Raw genomic sequence first — 17367 nt, 5'->3', positions numbered from 1 at the left:
AAGGAGCTCACAAAATTGTACGCCCGTTCTACGACGTGAAACTCAGCCAAGCTCTTCAAAACAAAGAAATGCAAAACGCTGTCAAAAGCTGTTTCTAAGTCCAAGCCGAGAATCACCTAAGTGTCAGTGGAACCGGACTAATTGACCTGGTGCTTCATCAGCTTCATGACATCCTCAGTAAAGATCCCCGACCAAAATTCAATCTTATTGTGCCTGTAGCATTCGCTAGACTCGAGCTGCTCAGTCAGGCGGTTGAGAATGACGTTCTCAGCCACCTTCCCGACGCATGCCTTCAGTGAGATTGGCCTGAGGTTCTCTATGCTGGCGCCTTTACCAGCTTGGGTATCAGTGCTAATCTGAGATGTAAATTACAAAGGGGTGTCATTGACCATCCCACCGCCAGCTGTTCAAAGGAAGCTCTTGATAAATGTACCTAATGTTGTCATCTCTTTCAAGCAAGAATGTTCTAATGGATCTGTAAAAATCACTCATAACTCGTACTTGAAAGTAATGTATCAAAAATGCAGTGAAGCGCACTGATTACGTAATATTACACAATATTACGTAAGAATACAAAATACGGTAGGCGCAAAAGTCACTCGATCTTCATACCACCATTTGCAACGCTTCTGAGAAGACGACAAGCAACGTGTCTTACCTATAATAGCTAAATGGTAGCAGGGGTCTTAGTAGCAGCTGAAAAAATGCTTTCAAAGGTAAGTAATGCACTTCGAACGGCATTGGGCACTGTGTTACATTGCCCCTTATATTTGACAAGTGCGGTGCATGCGTACATACAGGCCCTTCCCGCTGCCCGAAGAACACCCGCGTGCTCATCGGTGTCTGGTGGTTAGCCGTCGTCTTCGCGACCACTTCTTTCACAAGTCACATGCAGGCCAGCATGGCCATAAAGACTGAAGTTCCCCGTCTAGAAAGTGTTGCCGATATCATCAAGCACCGACGCATTGTCCCCACTATTATCGACGGCATGGCTTTCGACGTCTTCTTCAAGGTAAGCAGGCGTGTGCGTCTCTCATAGTAACGTACAGTAGACGTGTTAGACAGGGCTGGAAATTGTCTGAGTCATGCCTCAGTAGAGCAAGCTACATTGAATCCTTACGCATCACGTGGCATGGTGGTGTACTGCAACTCGGAGTTTTATAGTGAATCTACAAGCCAATGTTAGTGTACATGTTTTCACGACGTCGTTGCATTCTCTAAAAAAAGTGATTAATCACTCAAAGTTGCAGAATACTGGTGCAGGTGACCAAAACGTAAGATACTCCTCCAGCACGTCTTCCATTATAATACTAGAGCTACTACTACTACTACTACTAATATTAACAATAATCATATAATATTAATAATAAAATATTATGAATTATTGTTGCGTAGTGCTCATAACCAGCCACCCCAGCATTTCTTCCTGCCGGAATGACACATGTTTTCAAACAGAAAATGCGACAAGATGCTTCTCTTCGTATAGTGTAGCTGCTATACCATCTCCACTTGTGGTAGGTGCCACATTGAAGGCACTGTCACTTCGTCATACTGCCTGAAGAAAGCGTAACAAACCGAAATAGTGCCGCTAGAGGTTAGTAGGGAGTAATAAATTCGTGTCTCGACTGCACTTGAATATTTCTCTGGTCTTAAGTAGAGCCACTTTACAAAGATGAAAAGAAGTGCTCCAAGCAGCTGGCGATAATTGTAAAGAAGGGCCACCCCAGATTGGCATCCAGTTTCGCAGAACCGAAAGGGAAAGACAGTTGTAAATTAAGTACTAAAGGGAGGCAATGAATTGATTTCAATTAATAAATTGCATTCTGAACATTCCTATGTTGGTAACTTCACCATTATAGCTTTATTGATAGAAAAAAACCGCAAAATAAAAATTAGAAGCAAAATGTAATACTAAAGGCGCGTTTCTTTTCTCATAAACAATGACAGTTAACGCACAGTAACACCCAGGAAAGTTTACGTAATGTTATCAGAAGTAGTTGTAGTATAAAGTTGAGCAAAAAACTGGGCGAAAAGATAACTTACCCCCAGAAGGATCTAAACTTGCTACCTTCGAGTAATGCGCCCGATGCTCTTCATCTGAGCTACGGTGGCGGTCATCCTTTCGTTCGCTTTACAGGGTATATGTGCGCATTTAACCCAGGGAGCGTCAGTCATCCCACCTGTTGCCGTTGCGGCGAATACAGAACATTCTTTCTTGCCTGTTTGGCGTCACGTAGTACTTGATATTATTACGACATGACAGCTGACCAATAATTCCTGAAATACCACCTGAAGGCATCAAACTAGGCTGAACAAAACCTTCGCTATCATGAATAAACATGTAAAATCAAGGGTACCTTGTCTTTGTTCGATACAAGTATAATGAGAACCAACAGATGTAGTGAAGAAAAGGCGACGACCGAAGACACGAACAAGCAAGCAAGCACCAGCGTCACTAGCAGCACCCCACTCGGGCTCACGATTGCCTGCATTTTGGCTGCTTTACGCCCACCTTTTTCGACGCTTCCCTTTTAACATTTGTCGAGCTTCCTTGACGTTCAACGTCAATAAAGCATGTCACATTTAGTGGAGGTACATATATTTTCTGTACCAACCTGGACCTTCGGTCCCAAATTCTCCCCTCGCTTCTTGATTCCATCACACCATGGCCAATAAGACCCCTATCTAGCCTAGACCTTCAGTCGTCTACGTCCCCTGTGGCACCATGTATCGCCAGCGAGAGCCGCTCATCTTTATCAGCTCCAGGGACTCGGATGTGGCCGATTGGCTATCGAAGTAGGCGCATACCAGTCTCATTAATAAGTGGGACGGCCAAATGAAGCTTGGGTACGTCCAGTTTTGTCCTACAGACATGGCTGAATTGTGTTAAAACAACCACTAGAGCCACCTTTCCACTTGGTCTGTCTTAGAGACTTTCATTACGCCCGTCTTCGGTTGGTAATCGGCTCTCAAACTTCTGTCAGAGCAGTGTTTGCGTCAATGGGCACAGCCCCGGGGAGAACTTCACCAGCTACATTGAAGACGTGCTAAAACTCTGCAACCATGTGAGCTCTGCCGTGACCGAAAAGCAGAAAACTGAGCACAACCTTAAGGGCATCGAGTACGACGCTTTCAGATGCTGTCCACAAAGAATGCCTCAGCTGTTGAAGTACTGATGTCCTTGTGTCAGAGTTTCGACGACTTGCGTTAACAGCACACGATCGCACGTCAAGCCCTCACCACGCCCGACACAATAACCCGCTTGCGGCTTCCTGCTCGCCATGCCGACCAGCTACCACTGCTATTCATCATCAAGGACTTCACTCAAGAGGAGGTAGCACGTCAGCCTTTATATCTCCCTCTCACAAACGCTCCAATGCAGACCTTAGCCCTAACATTCAGCACGTCATTCGCAACCAAATTGCAGAGGCACTATCTTCTCTGTCCCAGCGACCAACCGTATCTGCACGACTTACGCTGCCGTCACCTATGGTCCACCTCAGTAGCCTCCACTCTATGGCCCCGTCTCTGAGCTCGTCTCTGCACCTCTTACTTACGCTGCGATCGTCTCTCGGCCACGTCAGCAGCCTTAAACCTAGGCCCGCCCTGCAATGACCACCCCCACCTCACCACCGACCACGAATTCTTCACCGCCACTTCTCTAACGAACGGCCTCCACCTCCATTGTTCCACCGCCTAGATGTGTGTCGAACGCCGGACTACAGGGCCATCTGTTTCACCTGTGGTGTCGCTGGTCCATTCGCTCGCCACTGCCGCCGCTACTTAATTTCTTTTTTCAAACAATGGCCCTGCTCGATCCCTTATCGCGAAGAACGCCACTGACTACCATCTCGGATAACCGCTTCTCTTTCTCCAGTGCCCGATCCCAATCTTCTCGACAATACTCCCTGCCCCCATGCGTCACCACTCCGCTACAAAGAAGGCAAACTGACTGCTGCAGCTCCGGAGGCAAGAGCTGCAGGCAAGTCGGACTGCCCAAGGCCTCCTTGTGTTTCGCCGCGAAATGTTATTTACATTGATGTCGAAGAAACTGCTATTGTAGCACTTATTGACACAGGAGCTGCCGTTTTTGTCATCTCTGAGACATTGTCCCAGAAGCTAAAGAAGCTGGCGACGTCGCTGTCAGAACTAAGGCTCCGTACTGCCAGTTCCCAGTGTAATGCGCCGTTAGCTGTGTGCATGGCGCAGGTTATCATTCAAAACGCACTCTCCGTGATCAAGTTTTTCGTTCTATTGTCCTGCTCTCACTACATAATTCTCGTGTGGGACTTCATTTGAAGCCATAGCATCATTATAGACTGCTCTTTCGTGTAGAAGTCGCTCTTGTGCCCTTGCAGACATCTCCTTCACAGCATTAACCTGCTCGAACACTTGTCGTGGAACACACAGGTATCCTCCTCTCCGCACGTAGACCCTTGTCACCCTAGTGTGTACGAGTGCGCAGGATGGGGCAGCACTCTTTGCTTCATCGGAAGTCTTCTTATACGTCACTGCGGCTTATGAATGCCCTTTCCAGTACTCCCAGATAAATCTTAGGCGTCATTGATGCTCGTTGCCAACTCACTCACGTCTGCCGGGACATTGCTTCGAGGGGAATCTGTGCGGCGTATAGAAGGCGCCGACCTCTTGAGTTACCTGGACATCGCCAAGGACGAATCCTACCTTCAGCTAATAGCCATGACGTCACCTGTTCCGATGTCTTTAGCCCTAGATAAGTTTCGTCGTTCGATTGCCGACGACTTACTGCCATGGTATCAGAGTGAAGATCTCGCTTTTCTGCACAACTGCCGTTCATCTTTCGAGTGCGCCTGGCCAACCTTGGGCCGCACGAAGAGCGTTACTCACCACGTTGACACCGGTTCTCATGCTCTTTTACTCCTGACACGCTATCGAGTTTCCGCGGTGGAGGGCAAGAATACTAACAAACAAGTAGACGACATACTTCAACGCGAAGTGATTCAGCTGTCCCAGAGCCCCTGGTTCTTTCCCGTCGTCAATGTGTGCAAGGAGGATGGTACAATGAAAGTCTGTGTGGACTATGAGCCCCCTCAATAAGATAACCCGGAAGGATGGGTACCCGTTTCCGCGCACCGATGATGCTCCCGACTGCTTGCAAGGCATAGAATATTTCTCGCCCTAGATTTACACTCGGGGTATTGGCAAGAACCGATGGCTGACACTGGTCGTCCAAGACCGCTTTCGTCATGGCTGATGTACTCTACGAGTCCAACGTCATTCCGTTCGCATTGTACAACGCCTCCACTACATTTGAACGGGTGATGGACAACGTCCTTCGCAGCTACGAATGGAACAGCTACATTTGCTACCTCTACAATATCGTAGTGTTTTCTAGGGATTTTTCAACTCACCTCTGTCTTCGGGAGATTTTGACGTGCCTCAGCTCAGCTGGTCTCCAACAAAACATGAAGAAGTCTCATTTCGCGGGGCGCCAGTTGATAATACTGGGTCACGTCGTTTAAAAAGAGAGCGTTTTGTAGAACCAAGTTCTGTAGAAACCAAGGGCTCCATGGTGTTGCACAATTCCCCTAGCCAACTTGCATAAAGACGCTTCGAAGTGTTATTAGGCTGCGTTTCTTCTTTCGCCGATTCGTGCGCAACTTACCTTTCATCATCGACCCTCTTACCAACCTCCTTGCCGCCTCCAGCGGCATGTCGGCTTGGTCACGAAAATACGAGACATCTTTCGAGACGCTTCAGCACCTACTAAGAATGCCTCTGATACTCGGACGTTTTGAACCGGATGCGTCTACGAAAGTTTGTACTGACGCCAGCAGGGTCGGCCTCGGTGCCGTGTTTCTTGGCTCAAAAAAGGCCGGGATACCAAGAATACGTCGTCGCTTTCATGAGTCAAACTCTGAAGAAAGCCGAGTGCAATTATTTTGTCACAGAGAAAAATGCCTTACCAGAGTTCGGGCTTTGGCTAAGTTCCGTCTGTATCTTTTTAGCCGCTCTTTCGACGTCACCACAGATCACCAGACTCTGTGTTGGCTTTCGTCGGTGAAAGACTCTTGGGGATGACTCGATCGCTGGGCGCTCAGCTGCAAGAGTGTGACATTCGTGTTGTGTACCGATCAGGTAGCAAACACTCTGACGTGGACGCTCTTTCCCGTTAACCTTTAGCATCCATCATGGCTTCAATGTCCATTTCCTTCGCGCCCGTCGACGTCACCAACACTTCAGTGGAGCAATGCAAGGATACGCGTGTTTGCGACCTGCTCGAGTTTCTGGCACATTCATGAACTTACCGGCTTCCAGAGCTTTACGTCCTCAAGCACCATATTTCGCCACTCGGGATGGTCTCCTCTATCGGCGAAATTATGCATCTCATGGCAGCAGGTGGTGGCTTGTGATACCTCGCCACATGCGCATGCAAATGTGTGCTGCTTGCAACGCCGATTTGCTGAGCGCTCACGCTGGCGTTCTCAAGACCTACATTCACTTGCGTCAGAGGTAATATTCGTGTGGAATGTACCCATTTGTGTGCAAGTATATCTACGTTTGTACAGCCTGTCAGCGACGAAAGGCTCGCTCGCAATGAGCCACCGGTAAGCTTCAACCTCTCCCGTGTGCCGGCGCGTCCATCTGAGCACGTTGGTATTTATTTGTACGGGCCGCTTCCCTTGACCGCTTCTGGTATTAGATGCATCATCGTTGGCGTAGACAACCTTACGCGTTATGCAGAAACAAAAGCATTGCCCACAGCAACAGCAAGAAAAGTTGCGTTTTCCATCCCACGCAACTTTGTCCTCCGCCACGGCACACCCTGCGAACTTCTGAGTCATAGAGGACGTGCTTTTCTATCCAAAGCCGTCGAAGCATCGCTCATTCAGTGTAACATCGTCCACCGCAAACGACCGCATGTCATCCGCAAGCCAATGACCTAACAGAACGATTTAACCGCACTCTCGATGATATGCTGATGATGTACCCCACATCTGGCCAGGCAAACTAGGACGCCGTCCTTCGTTTCGTCACATATGCGAACAACGCTCCAACACAAGCTATTACGGGATTCCCACCGTTCTTTCTTTTTTACGAACTCGAGCCATTATGCATACTAGACACCATGCTTCCTTACACACCCGACGCCTGCGAGTACAGTCCGATTTCCGACATTGCCAGGTACGCAGAGGATTGTCGACATTTGGCTCGTTCCTTTACGAGCGAGGATCAAGTTCGCCAGAAACATAAGCGTGACGACGACCGACCTCATGCTACTTTCAAAACGGGCGCGCTAGTATGGCTCTATGTCCCACCGAATACTCCTGGCCTGTCCTCCAAGTTATTGGCCCACTATCATGGCCCATACTGCATTTGTGCTCGGACTTCTCACGTCTATTATGAGGTTGAGACCTTGACACCATCTGACGACTGGAGTCGTTGCGGCCAAGAAATCGTCCACGTCTCTCGCATCAAGCGCTATTATAGCCCGGCTATACTACCAATGCCTTAAGTCGCCAGAATGGCTCCTCTATTTTCCGGGAGCAAACGTAGTGAAGTAAAGAAGATGGCGAAAAGCACGAGCAATTAAGAAAGCGCCAGTGTCAATAGCAGCCCCAGACTCGAGCTCGCGCTTGCCCGGGTTTTGGCTTCTTAACGCCCGCTGCTCCTTGACGCTTCACGTTTAAAGTTTGTCGAGTTTTTTTGACGTCCAGCGTCAATAAACTACGTCACACAGAAACTTGCCAGAGGACGTATAGGGGTTGGTATTAGAAGTAATTGTAATGTAAATGTGAAGAAAAAAAAGTAGGTGAAATGATAATTCAAAATAGAAAGGATCCGAAACTTCACGCAGTAAACTCCGCACGTGACTTCATAGATTTTAAAGTGTGCTTATCGCATTTTATCCACCACTGACTAAACAGGATTTCTCCAAACCTTGTATAGGTTAAGCCACAGCTCCTGTCAAAGGACAAAGTGCTTTATTTTTACCAATTTACATTTACGTAGAGCCCTAGGCACCATCAAACATACGATGACATGGCGAATAGTGTGAAGACGTCAAATTAGCGTCGCCTCTCACATCATCTTTTGGTCATTTTCTCGCTTACTAAGCATATTCTCGCAGCAAGCCTGGCGATTTGTTATTACAAAAGAGTGATTTACTAATACAAAAAATTTTTTGCTCTGTAGTGTAACTCTAAAGTGAGGAGGCATATTCGGGTAAACGTGGAAACTCCTTGAATTAATTTCTTCTTTTACACTTGTCTAAAACTCTGTTTTATAATAAATGACACATTCGCCCTCTGAGAGACAAAGTATACTATATGTGTATAGGACAATACAGGCCCCACATTTTTATTGTATCAGAGGTTTCATTTTTCACTTTGCAGACTTCGGCCAATCCAGACGACCAAGAGCTTTGGCGTCGTGTCCAGCAACACAAAAGCCAGCTATCTTTCAATAAAGTTTTCCTGCGAGAGACTTATGAAGCTGTACTGGATGGCCGACAGGTAGGGCCACTCAATAGAGGTGTATATTAGGGTGAAAGCACCTTAATGGCGACGCTTGCCCATCTATCCAGAATTCGTCTGCATTGCTATAGTAGAGAAATATATCAGACACCACATCGCGTTAACGATAACCTCATATCAATCCTAATTATGACAAAGCAATGCAAAACAGCTACAAGCTCAAACCCCGAGTACTAGTCGGTTACCTTAACTTGGACATTATGGACCTTAGGGCCTAGCGTTGCCATCGACTGTTTATGTGACTTCATATTACCTTATGTCCCTTAAATACACCATGTGGGGCAATGCTAATGTTATATATGTGAGCCGCAAAATAAGGCTTAAATTACACTCACATCAACCATAATTGTGACAGAACAATATAAAATATCTACAGGCCCATATACTTCATACTAGTAGGTCACTTCAACGTAGAGATTATTGACCTTAGACCTAGCTACTTCTACATTCGTCTCGTACGTCTTTCTTTCCGTTTGAACAGCGCGCCGAAAGTGTCGAACTGTGACAATTGTTAGTCCGCAATTGTCCGGTGTATACCCGTTTCGTGCATGCTTTCAGCTTGAGGTGCTTCCTGCAGTTTTGTAGCTGCTTGTAGTTCTTCACTGACTTCACGATTCGTTGCTGTAGCTTTGATTCCTTCGCCCTTGGGCCGAAACGATGCACAGTAAACGCTCAAATAACTCTGTAAAGACACGTGCCCCTTCATGTTATACCAGTTTCTAGTAGGAGGAATGAGGCACGTGTTTACTTATTTATGCACAAAGGTCCAAGACTCCACGAATATGCTCATATCCAGCTTTTCTGGACACCAGTGGTTCAGTTCGCGTGAACGACACCACGTGGCGTATCGACCTTACAGAATTCAAAAGTTCCGCCATGACGTATGCAGTGACGTAACAAAGAATAAAATATTTTTTTTTATTTATTTATTTAAGGAATACTGCAGACAGTTTTTCACCATCCTAGCAGGAGAGGGTTACATAAGGTTTCTAACACAGAGGTCAAAACTAGAAGAAGTCGGAGCGTGCACGCAGTCGGAAGGCAGTGAATTCCAGTCTTCAATGGTTCTTACAAAAAAGGAGTACTTGAATGTGTTATTTTTAGGAGCATATGGTCTTACAGTTTTTGAATGATTTAACCTTGCTGAGCGCTGAGGAGGTGGCAGAATGTACAATTCTTTATTTAAACCAGATTCATTGTTGTATAGTTTATAAAAGAAGACTAACCTTGCAATTCTTCGCCTACATTCCAGTGGTTCCAGCTCACATTTATTTAACATTTCTGAAACGGAGGAGAGGCGCCTAAAGTCTGAAAAAATGAACCGTGCGCTTAGCCGCTGAATCCTTTCCACTTTATCTATGTCTTTCTTTAAATATGGGTCCCACGCAATGGATGCGTATTCTAGCACTGGTCGAACTAGGGTTTTATAGGCTGCAAGTTTAACTTTCCAATCACATGACCTCAGCTTCCTTCTTAAGAAGCATAGCTTCTTGTAGGCCTTGGCGCAAACGTTGTCGATGTGAGCGTCCCAACTAAGTTTCGTATTAATGGTCAATCCCAAATATTTTACGGAATTAACAAATTCAATACTTTGGTTACGGACATGGTATTTATGTTTAAGAGGAGTTTTCTTGTGTGTTACTGTAAGAGCGCAAGTTTTTGAGTAGTTAACAACCATCTGCCACCTCTCACACCAGTCAGCAATTTTGCACAAGTTGTCGTTAAGCAATGATTGATGCAAGGGGCTACTGACAGTTGTATAAATAACACAGTCGTCTGCAAACATTTTCACAGTCACTCCTGCGTCAATATCATCACAAATATCATTCACATAGATCAAGAACAAGAGTGGTCCCAAGACCGACCCCTGGGGCACTCCTGATAATACATCAAGGTTTTGTGATCGGTAGCCGCTAATTTCTACAAACTGCGTTCTGTTTTTCAGATACGCAGAAATCCAGTCCACGAGGCGGGGAGCAATCCCTACACGCTGCATTTTTTGTATCAGTAAAGATACAAAAAATCAGTAAAATATTGTATCAGTAAAAATATAATAAACAATAGTGCACACACCCTATGACTGTCGCTTCACCTCTGTGCGCAGATAAAAGTGCGGTTGTCGGCGTTATGGCAATGAATTGACAGTTTTTCTAGACATACCGGGCCAGACACCTCGCAGCATTCCGCACGAAATGCCTGGCCGTCATAGAGCACTCTTGGTGTATCAAAAGAAGCGTATTTGTTTGGTTCGTTTTTTTTAGTTTTTGCGCTGCCGTAGTGGGCGCGATATTAGAGAAGCATGCTGCTTTCAGGATTTTGTGTTCCCTGAGCATCAAGCATTATGCTTGGGTACGAACAGAACATTGCGGTTGTAGAATAACCAATTTTATGTGCACTCTACTTGAGTTATGCTCGCTTGCTCCTTGCTTTACGGTACAGTAAAACTGAATAACTTTGAGAACGCTAGAAATGAGAGTATGAAAACGAAGTGTAAGATATATGTTTTTTGTTTTCATTTACTTCTTGTCGAAATGACGCTGCCACCTCCAGCATGATGCCGTTGAAGTAGATGTGGCCTGAACTTACTGATGCAGTCAGGCTTGCTTTCACACCACACCGTTTCCTCGGTGTCGCACGGATATTTTCACTCGCGATCAAGGCCGGTACCGATCGAGTTCGGTTCAGAGCTTAGGTGCACAGTGATTGAAAGTAACCACGCAACATGTCAGGGGAATAAGAACATGGAGCGGCAGTGCTGCGACACTGACAAACAGCACCGAAGACTGCCGTGATCAAACCTGCGATCAAGCGCGCCTGTATCAGCCTGTCGACGCTGTCGGGTCCGCGTGCTCCGCACACTGTAGTGCCTACCCGCGCGAGCAAAAAAAAGGAGAAAAAAAGAAACAATGATCTCCTCGGGGAAAAGCTTACGAGAGAGCCGAACATAAAATAATGTTGGATCATTTACAATTTTATGAAACCTCCACTGATATGGTGAGGTAGTTTAGGAAGTATTTAACTAATGAGGGAGTTTTATTCTTTGTAAAGTGTCATTCATCAAATATACATTCCAAGGTACGAGGAGTTCTTGAGGGAGCAGTAACTTCGCTTTTCCTTTTTAATATATTGCTGAGCACTACACCCAGTCATTATGAAGTATGCCCACATGTATATGCAGGCGATATAGCATTTTTTTTTCATCAGACAGTAATATACAATCGATATATATTTGCTTAAAAAAGTATAAGTGAGCTATTAATAACCGGTCGCAGGCTACTCACTTAGGTCTTAATGTTTCAAAGAGCGCAATTACAAATTTACCATTAGATAGCCTAGTCACTATTATCCAGAGTAACTTGCAACCTGCAAAATATATTACAGTTGACCTCGGTAAAATAATAGGGAATATCCCATGATAACCACCTCCTTTCGCATGCGACTAAGAAAGGAGTACGGGCACTGAGAGTCATACGAAGGCTGTGCAGTACGCGATCAGGAATACGGAGAGAACTACTAATTATGTTTTACAAAATTTACATACATGTAGCATTTCAGAACACTAGTGGTTTAGCCCCGAAATAGTGTTCGGGTGTGTTTTCTATTCTTGTGCACCGGCTTATAAATTGTGGAAAGGGAGTGAGTGAGTGAGTGAGTAAAAACTTTATTGAACATGTCCGGCATCATTGAGCGGGGTGGGGCTACAAGCACCCCGGCCTAGGTGACGGCCTCGAGTCCTTGGACCCGGGCGCCATCCTTGGCATGCCGGACGGCCCACGGTTGATCGGCAAGGTCGTGGCTGAACAGAGCCGCCTCCCATCGCGCCTCGCCGTTCGAGACCGCCATGTCTACCGGGTTCGTAGGGGCCTGCTGCGCGTTACCGGTACACTTCCACAGGATGTGCTGCAGCGTCGCTCTGGCTCCGCACGCCTTACACGCGTCGGACGTATAAATGCCTGGGTAGCAGAGGCGAAGGATCACCGGATTCGGGTACGCGTGTGTCTGTAGTTGTCTCCAGGCAACCTGCTGTTTCTTGTTTAGTTAGGCGTTGGGTGGTGGATATTTGCATCTGTTCAGTCTATAGTGTTGCGTGATGTCTCTGAAAGTGGTCATGCGATCCCCCCACGTCCATTACCGCATCGCTGTCGAAGTGTGCGAGACATCGGGACTGTCGGCAGGCGTCGCAGCTCGGCGTGTAAGTCCTCGAGTCGCGGCGTGGGCAGTCGCGTTGCCCGCAAGCGGAGGGTCCGTGTGGGCGGGGGTCCATACGAGGAAACTGTCGTTTTTGCTGCAGATGTTGCGTTCGTGAATTTGGAGAATGCAGGCCGCTTCGCGGAAGATCCAGTACTTAGAAGCGAGGTTGTCCTCACTTTTGTGCAGACTTAGGATACTAAGCGTGCATTTATTTCTTAATATTTATAGGAATTTTGTAATAATAAAATTTATTTTCATGTGTACCTCAGTATAAGTGGTTTTTATGTGTCTTATTGACTTGGATTTTATACAGCATGGTTGGGCTTCGTAAAAGCACTTGTTGGACCATTAGATGTTAAACTGAGTGAAGTTTTCTGTATCGACAATGAAAGACAGAAATTTAAAAGCGTTGTTCACAATGTGTATACAAGTCATGCAAAAAATTTGCATTACTTTAATAATAAACTAGCTTCTGCAGATGCATTTATAGCCTACAAATGTAAAACAATATCAGAAATACAGATGCCTCACACTCCGAAAAAAAAATCCGTCATAGGTATTATGTCCGAGACGTTCAATCATTCACTCTCAATAAGACTTCCCAATTTATTATAGGTTTCTTCAGCGGAATGGCATTATGAATGCTCAACCCATCAGTCACAAATGCTTTATCTGTGTTCAGCACTCATAAAAATTAACTTTTCTCTGTTATAACATGGCTTTGGGACGTTATTATTATTATCATGCTCAAATATAACACGACCTTTTATTTTGTGTTCCTTACCCAACAGACTATAAGCAGGGTAATCTGGGTACTGGGCCACAAAGGGACAAATAATGATGAAAATTGTGAAATAGTGGACGCTCCGGCAAAAGGCGCTCCGAGTGATCCGATATTTTCAATTATTCTGACAACATTCCTCTTGATTCGTCACAGAATTTTTTTTTTCAATGATTCAAAGCGGTTGTGACCTGAACTACCTAAGTTAGCGTAATTAAGTTAGTTTAACTCCTATATATATCTTTAGTCATACAAATATTTTTTGAACACTTTTTATGTAAATAATTAGTTTCTTGGTCAGTCCTGAAGAGTGGGCGTGAACCATACACATAGGTGATCTTCATCATCCTAATCATGAAAAAGGTGGAGTGGCTCCAGGAAAAAAAATAAACAGAAGTGATGACAAAAAAAACAATAGCAAAAAATTTGGCACATCCCACGTGCAGTGTGATTCAATGATATGAGAAGCACGAATAAGAAAGGCTGATATGTCACTTTAAAATAAGCATAACATTACGAGGTGGAGGTAAATGATGTCGTACAAGACTTCCGTGTCATGATTATCATCTTTCGATGTGTCGATCACCTTCGTCATATATTCACGTCAAATTATGCCGAATTTAGTATATATAAAGCTGGCAAAATGGCCGCGAGCACGCTATTAGCCTGGTATGTTGTCTTGTTCTTACATGACAGGCGTGTCAGGATTGTCGTGTTTGCACCAGCCATATCTTTTGTCGTCCATTGACGTCACGTAACACCAAATTTGGTAAAGTTGGAGCTAGCGAAACGGCCACCAGCGCATCATGAAGGGCCCAATATACTCCAATTTAGCGTTGACATGTGCGCACGCTGGAAAAACGCGTTAGCGGAACGCCAGCACTCTATAATCTTACGGCAGGCGTGACCGGCGCGACCAGCGTACGTCGGCGTGGCCCGATGGCAACCGGTGCAAAATTCCCGCCGATGCGTTACCCAGACAGCACTGCGTCTCTCTTTTTTCGTGACAGAGGGATGGCGAACGCGCCGTAACGCGCATGCGTCAAAGCAACGCAGTGCGTTCCATGCCTACAAGCATGCGGCAGGACTGGTGACTGGCGTGGCAACGCCGGCGTGACGCGAAGAAATGAACGTCGGTGAGCACGCGCACCGCGTCACGTCGAAATGTATTGGTGCCTTGACTGTGGCACGCAGTGGAGTTCTCACATGACACTTCTCGTGATTATCATGTTTGCATCAGTCATATACCTTCATCATCCAATGGCAACACGTTATACCGAATTTGGCATATGTGAAGCTAGCGAAGCGGCCGCGAGCGCATCATGAGTGGGGCCATGTTGTTACACGACGCGCATGTTGTGATTATCTTGTTTGAATGTGTCATTTACCTATGTCGTCCGTTCGCGACATGTAATACCGAGTTTGTACATGTGAAACTAACGAAGCAGCCACCAGCGCATCATGAGCGTAGCATGTAGTCATGTTGTTACATGAAACGAATATCAAGTTTACCATGTATGCACCGGTATCATACATTCGTCATCCATTCACGTCCCGTAATACCAAATTTAATATAAGTGAAGCTAGCGAAATGGCCGCGAGCGCATCATGAGCGTAGTATGTTGTCATGTTCTTACATGACAAGTATGTAAGGATCATCATGTTTGCACCAGTCACATACCTTCGTCATCCATTCACGTACCGTGACACCGAATTTGGTATATGTGACGCTAGCGAAACGACCACGTGCGCATCTCGAGCGTGGCATTTAGTCATACTGTTACATCGCACGCATGTCATGATTTTTATGTTAGGGTCTGTCGCTTGTGTTCCCCATGCAATCGTGCCATGCTATAGAGGTTTTGCAACATACCATGTGACCAAAATTGCTGCAAGAGCTGCAGGGCCATTAAGTGTAAAACATGCCATTCATGAGCCACATGTCGTGAGTTTCATGCTTTGAAAAGTCAAATATGCTCTTCATACAGTGATGTTATGTCATACCAAGTTTTGTATTGATACCATTATTGAAACGGCCAGGAGAGCTAAAAGTCAAAGGCGGATAGATAGATAGATAGATAGATAGATAGATAGATAGATAGATAGATAGATAGATAGATAGATAGATAGATAGATGCGTGGTAAGTCGCCGAAGTTCGCTAAGAAATGCTTCGCATTTGATGAAAGTGGCTCTGTCACGCATACTTCCGTGTACCTCCAGGAGACCGGAAAATGAGTAAGCACTGCTCGGCACAAGCCGCACCAGAATGTTTGGGTACTTTCCCGATTGTTACAAATTTTTCTGTATAAGATCACACGCAGTACACGAGTACTAAACCTTGTTCTCCAACCTAAGTGAGCACGAGAGATTACACTAAAAGTTTGATCACTGACGTATAGAGGATTTAGAGAAACCAACAATGTGTTTTGGCACCGATTAAATCACGACGCGCATGTGCTCTGTATGTGCTCAATTATCCGATACGTAGATATGTTTCCACCGCTGGGCATACCTTAGAATAATTTTGGGCCGACAGTAATGCAAGTGGGATTCACTTCACGATAGAGGCACAAACTTCATGAGTAACTTGTAATTCACAAGTTGAAAGTGGGTTCTAGGTGGTAAATCGTCTAGCGTGCTTGAATACTATAGCAACGCTTCCTACAACTTGACAATAGTATATAGTGCATGCAAAGTTTCATGCTGCCACAAACTATCTCTGTTTGTGAGAGCAATCATTCTGTCACAAAGGTGTTATTTTTAAGTGCGAATGCACTTTATAAGTGACCCTGAATCCGCCGTCCATGGTGCGCCTCCTCCTCTCCCCTAGCAACGGCGCGAGGATCGGAGAGGAGCGTCTGTAGCAACGGCGCAGCGACGTCACATACCACGTGATTGCGCGCGCTCCGCCCTCCGCTCCGTGGCGGCGCGGCCCGCGCAGCCAAGACTTGCTCGAGATTGGCAAGTCATCATAGGTATGGATCCATTGCAGGCATCAACCTCGAATGCGATACCTCACCCACCGAGTACAATGCAATCGAATGCAAGCATTGCACGCGTCGTTGAAGGTGTCGCGCCGGCTGAAGACAAGGCAGCGCGGCAAAGGGCCCGTGATGCCGAGCGCAAGCGGGCGAAGCGGGCCGCGGACATAAACATCATTTTAGTGCGAATTTACTCTCACATATACGCGTAAACTCACCAAGATTTCCCGAGAGGGTCTAATGGTTCCTGGGAATCGCAATGTGATCCTACGGGGGAGTTTTTGTGAACTCACTGGCGAATGGCAACGGACATTACCCTTACTTTCCCTCATAGCATCACCCCGTGCATTCGCACTTGACCATGTTCACCCTAAAGGAAATGCTTGGGAGTTTTTTTTTTGTAGTCCTTTGTCTAGTTTTGTTCGCAGAGTGAAATACTTTGCTATGTACGCTTTGCACGGCACCAATGAATCTGATGAGTGCTATGTCTCGCAGTATCTCATAGAACAGAGGCACGGTTTCTTATCTAACGAGGAAAAGTTGTTTGTGTCATGGTGATTCGCATTGCAGTGTTGTCTCCGCCACGCTTTGCTCCCTATAGAGCAGATCTTCCAACCTCAACAGGCTGTTCTAGCAAAAATCGCTAAGTAATAAAATAATTCTATTTGAGCACTACACGTCTCTAATTAGTGCAGTGTGCTCATGCGCCATATAGAGCATGTCAGAATTCTTTTCAGTCCGGCAAGCTTTGCGATTCGCAAGAAATTGTTCAATGAACATTGTAATAATACCTCAAGAGAAAAATCTTTATTGCGAAATTTGTAGCGCTTAAACAGAAATAACAAAATTTTCATTCTGCGGTAACACAATTCCACTGCTTAATTTTCGCCAGCCTTG

At 45.8% G+C, this 17367-nt stretch overlaps 2 protein-coding genes across 7 annotated transcripts in view; one reads left to right on the top strand and one right to left on the bottom strand.

The window, feature by feature from the left end:
• The window catches only part of LOC142761687 (monocarboxylate transporter 12-B-like), a 145259-nt gene that overhangs the window by 104029 nt on the left and 23863 nt on the right, over positions 1 to 17367 (bottom strand). The window lies entirely within an intron of this gene.
• LOC142786723 (uncharacterized) overlaps positions 803 to 17367 on the top strand; it is a 32337-nt gene continuing 15772 nt past the window's right edge. The window contains exons 1-2 of the mRNA XM_075884360.1: positions 803 to 1012; positions 8376 to 8495. Of these exons, the coding sequence (XP_075740475.1) occupies positions 890 to 1012; positions 8376 to 8495 (243 nt within the window). The 5' untranslated portion in view covers positions 803 to 889. The remainder of the gene's footprint in view (positions 1013 to 8375; positions 8496 to 17367) is intronic.

This window comes from Rhipicephalus microplus, unplaced genomic scaffold, assembly GCF_043290135.1.
Source record: "Rhipicephalus microplus isolate Deutch F79 unplaced genomic scaffold, USDA_Rmic scaffold_28, whole genome shotgun sequence".
NCBI classification, from domain to species: domain Eukaryota; kingdom Metazoa; phylum Arthropoda; class Arachnida; order Ixodida; family Ixodidae; genus Rhipicephalus; species Rhipicephalus microplus.
Note: the sequence above shows the minus strand (reverse complement) of the source record. Positions and strands in the feature narration are given on the sequence as shown.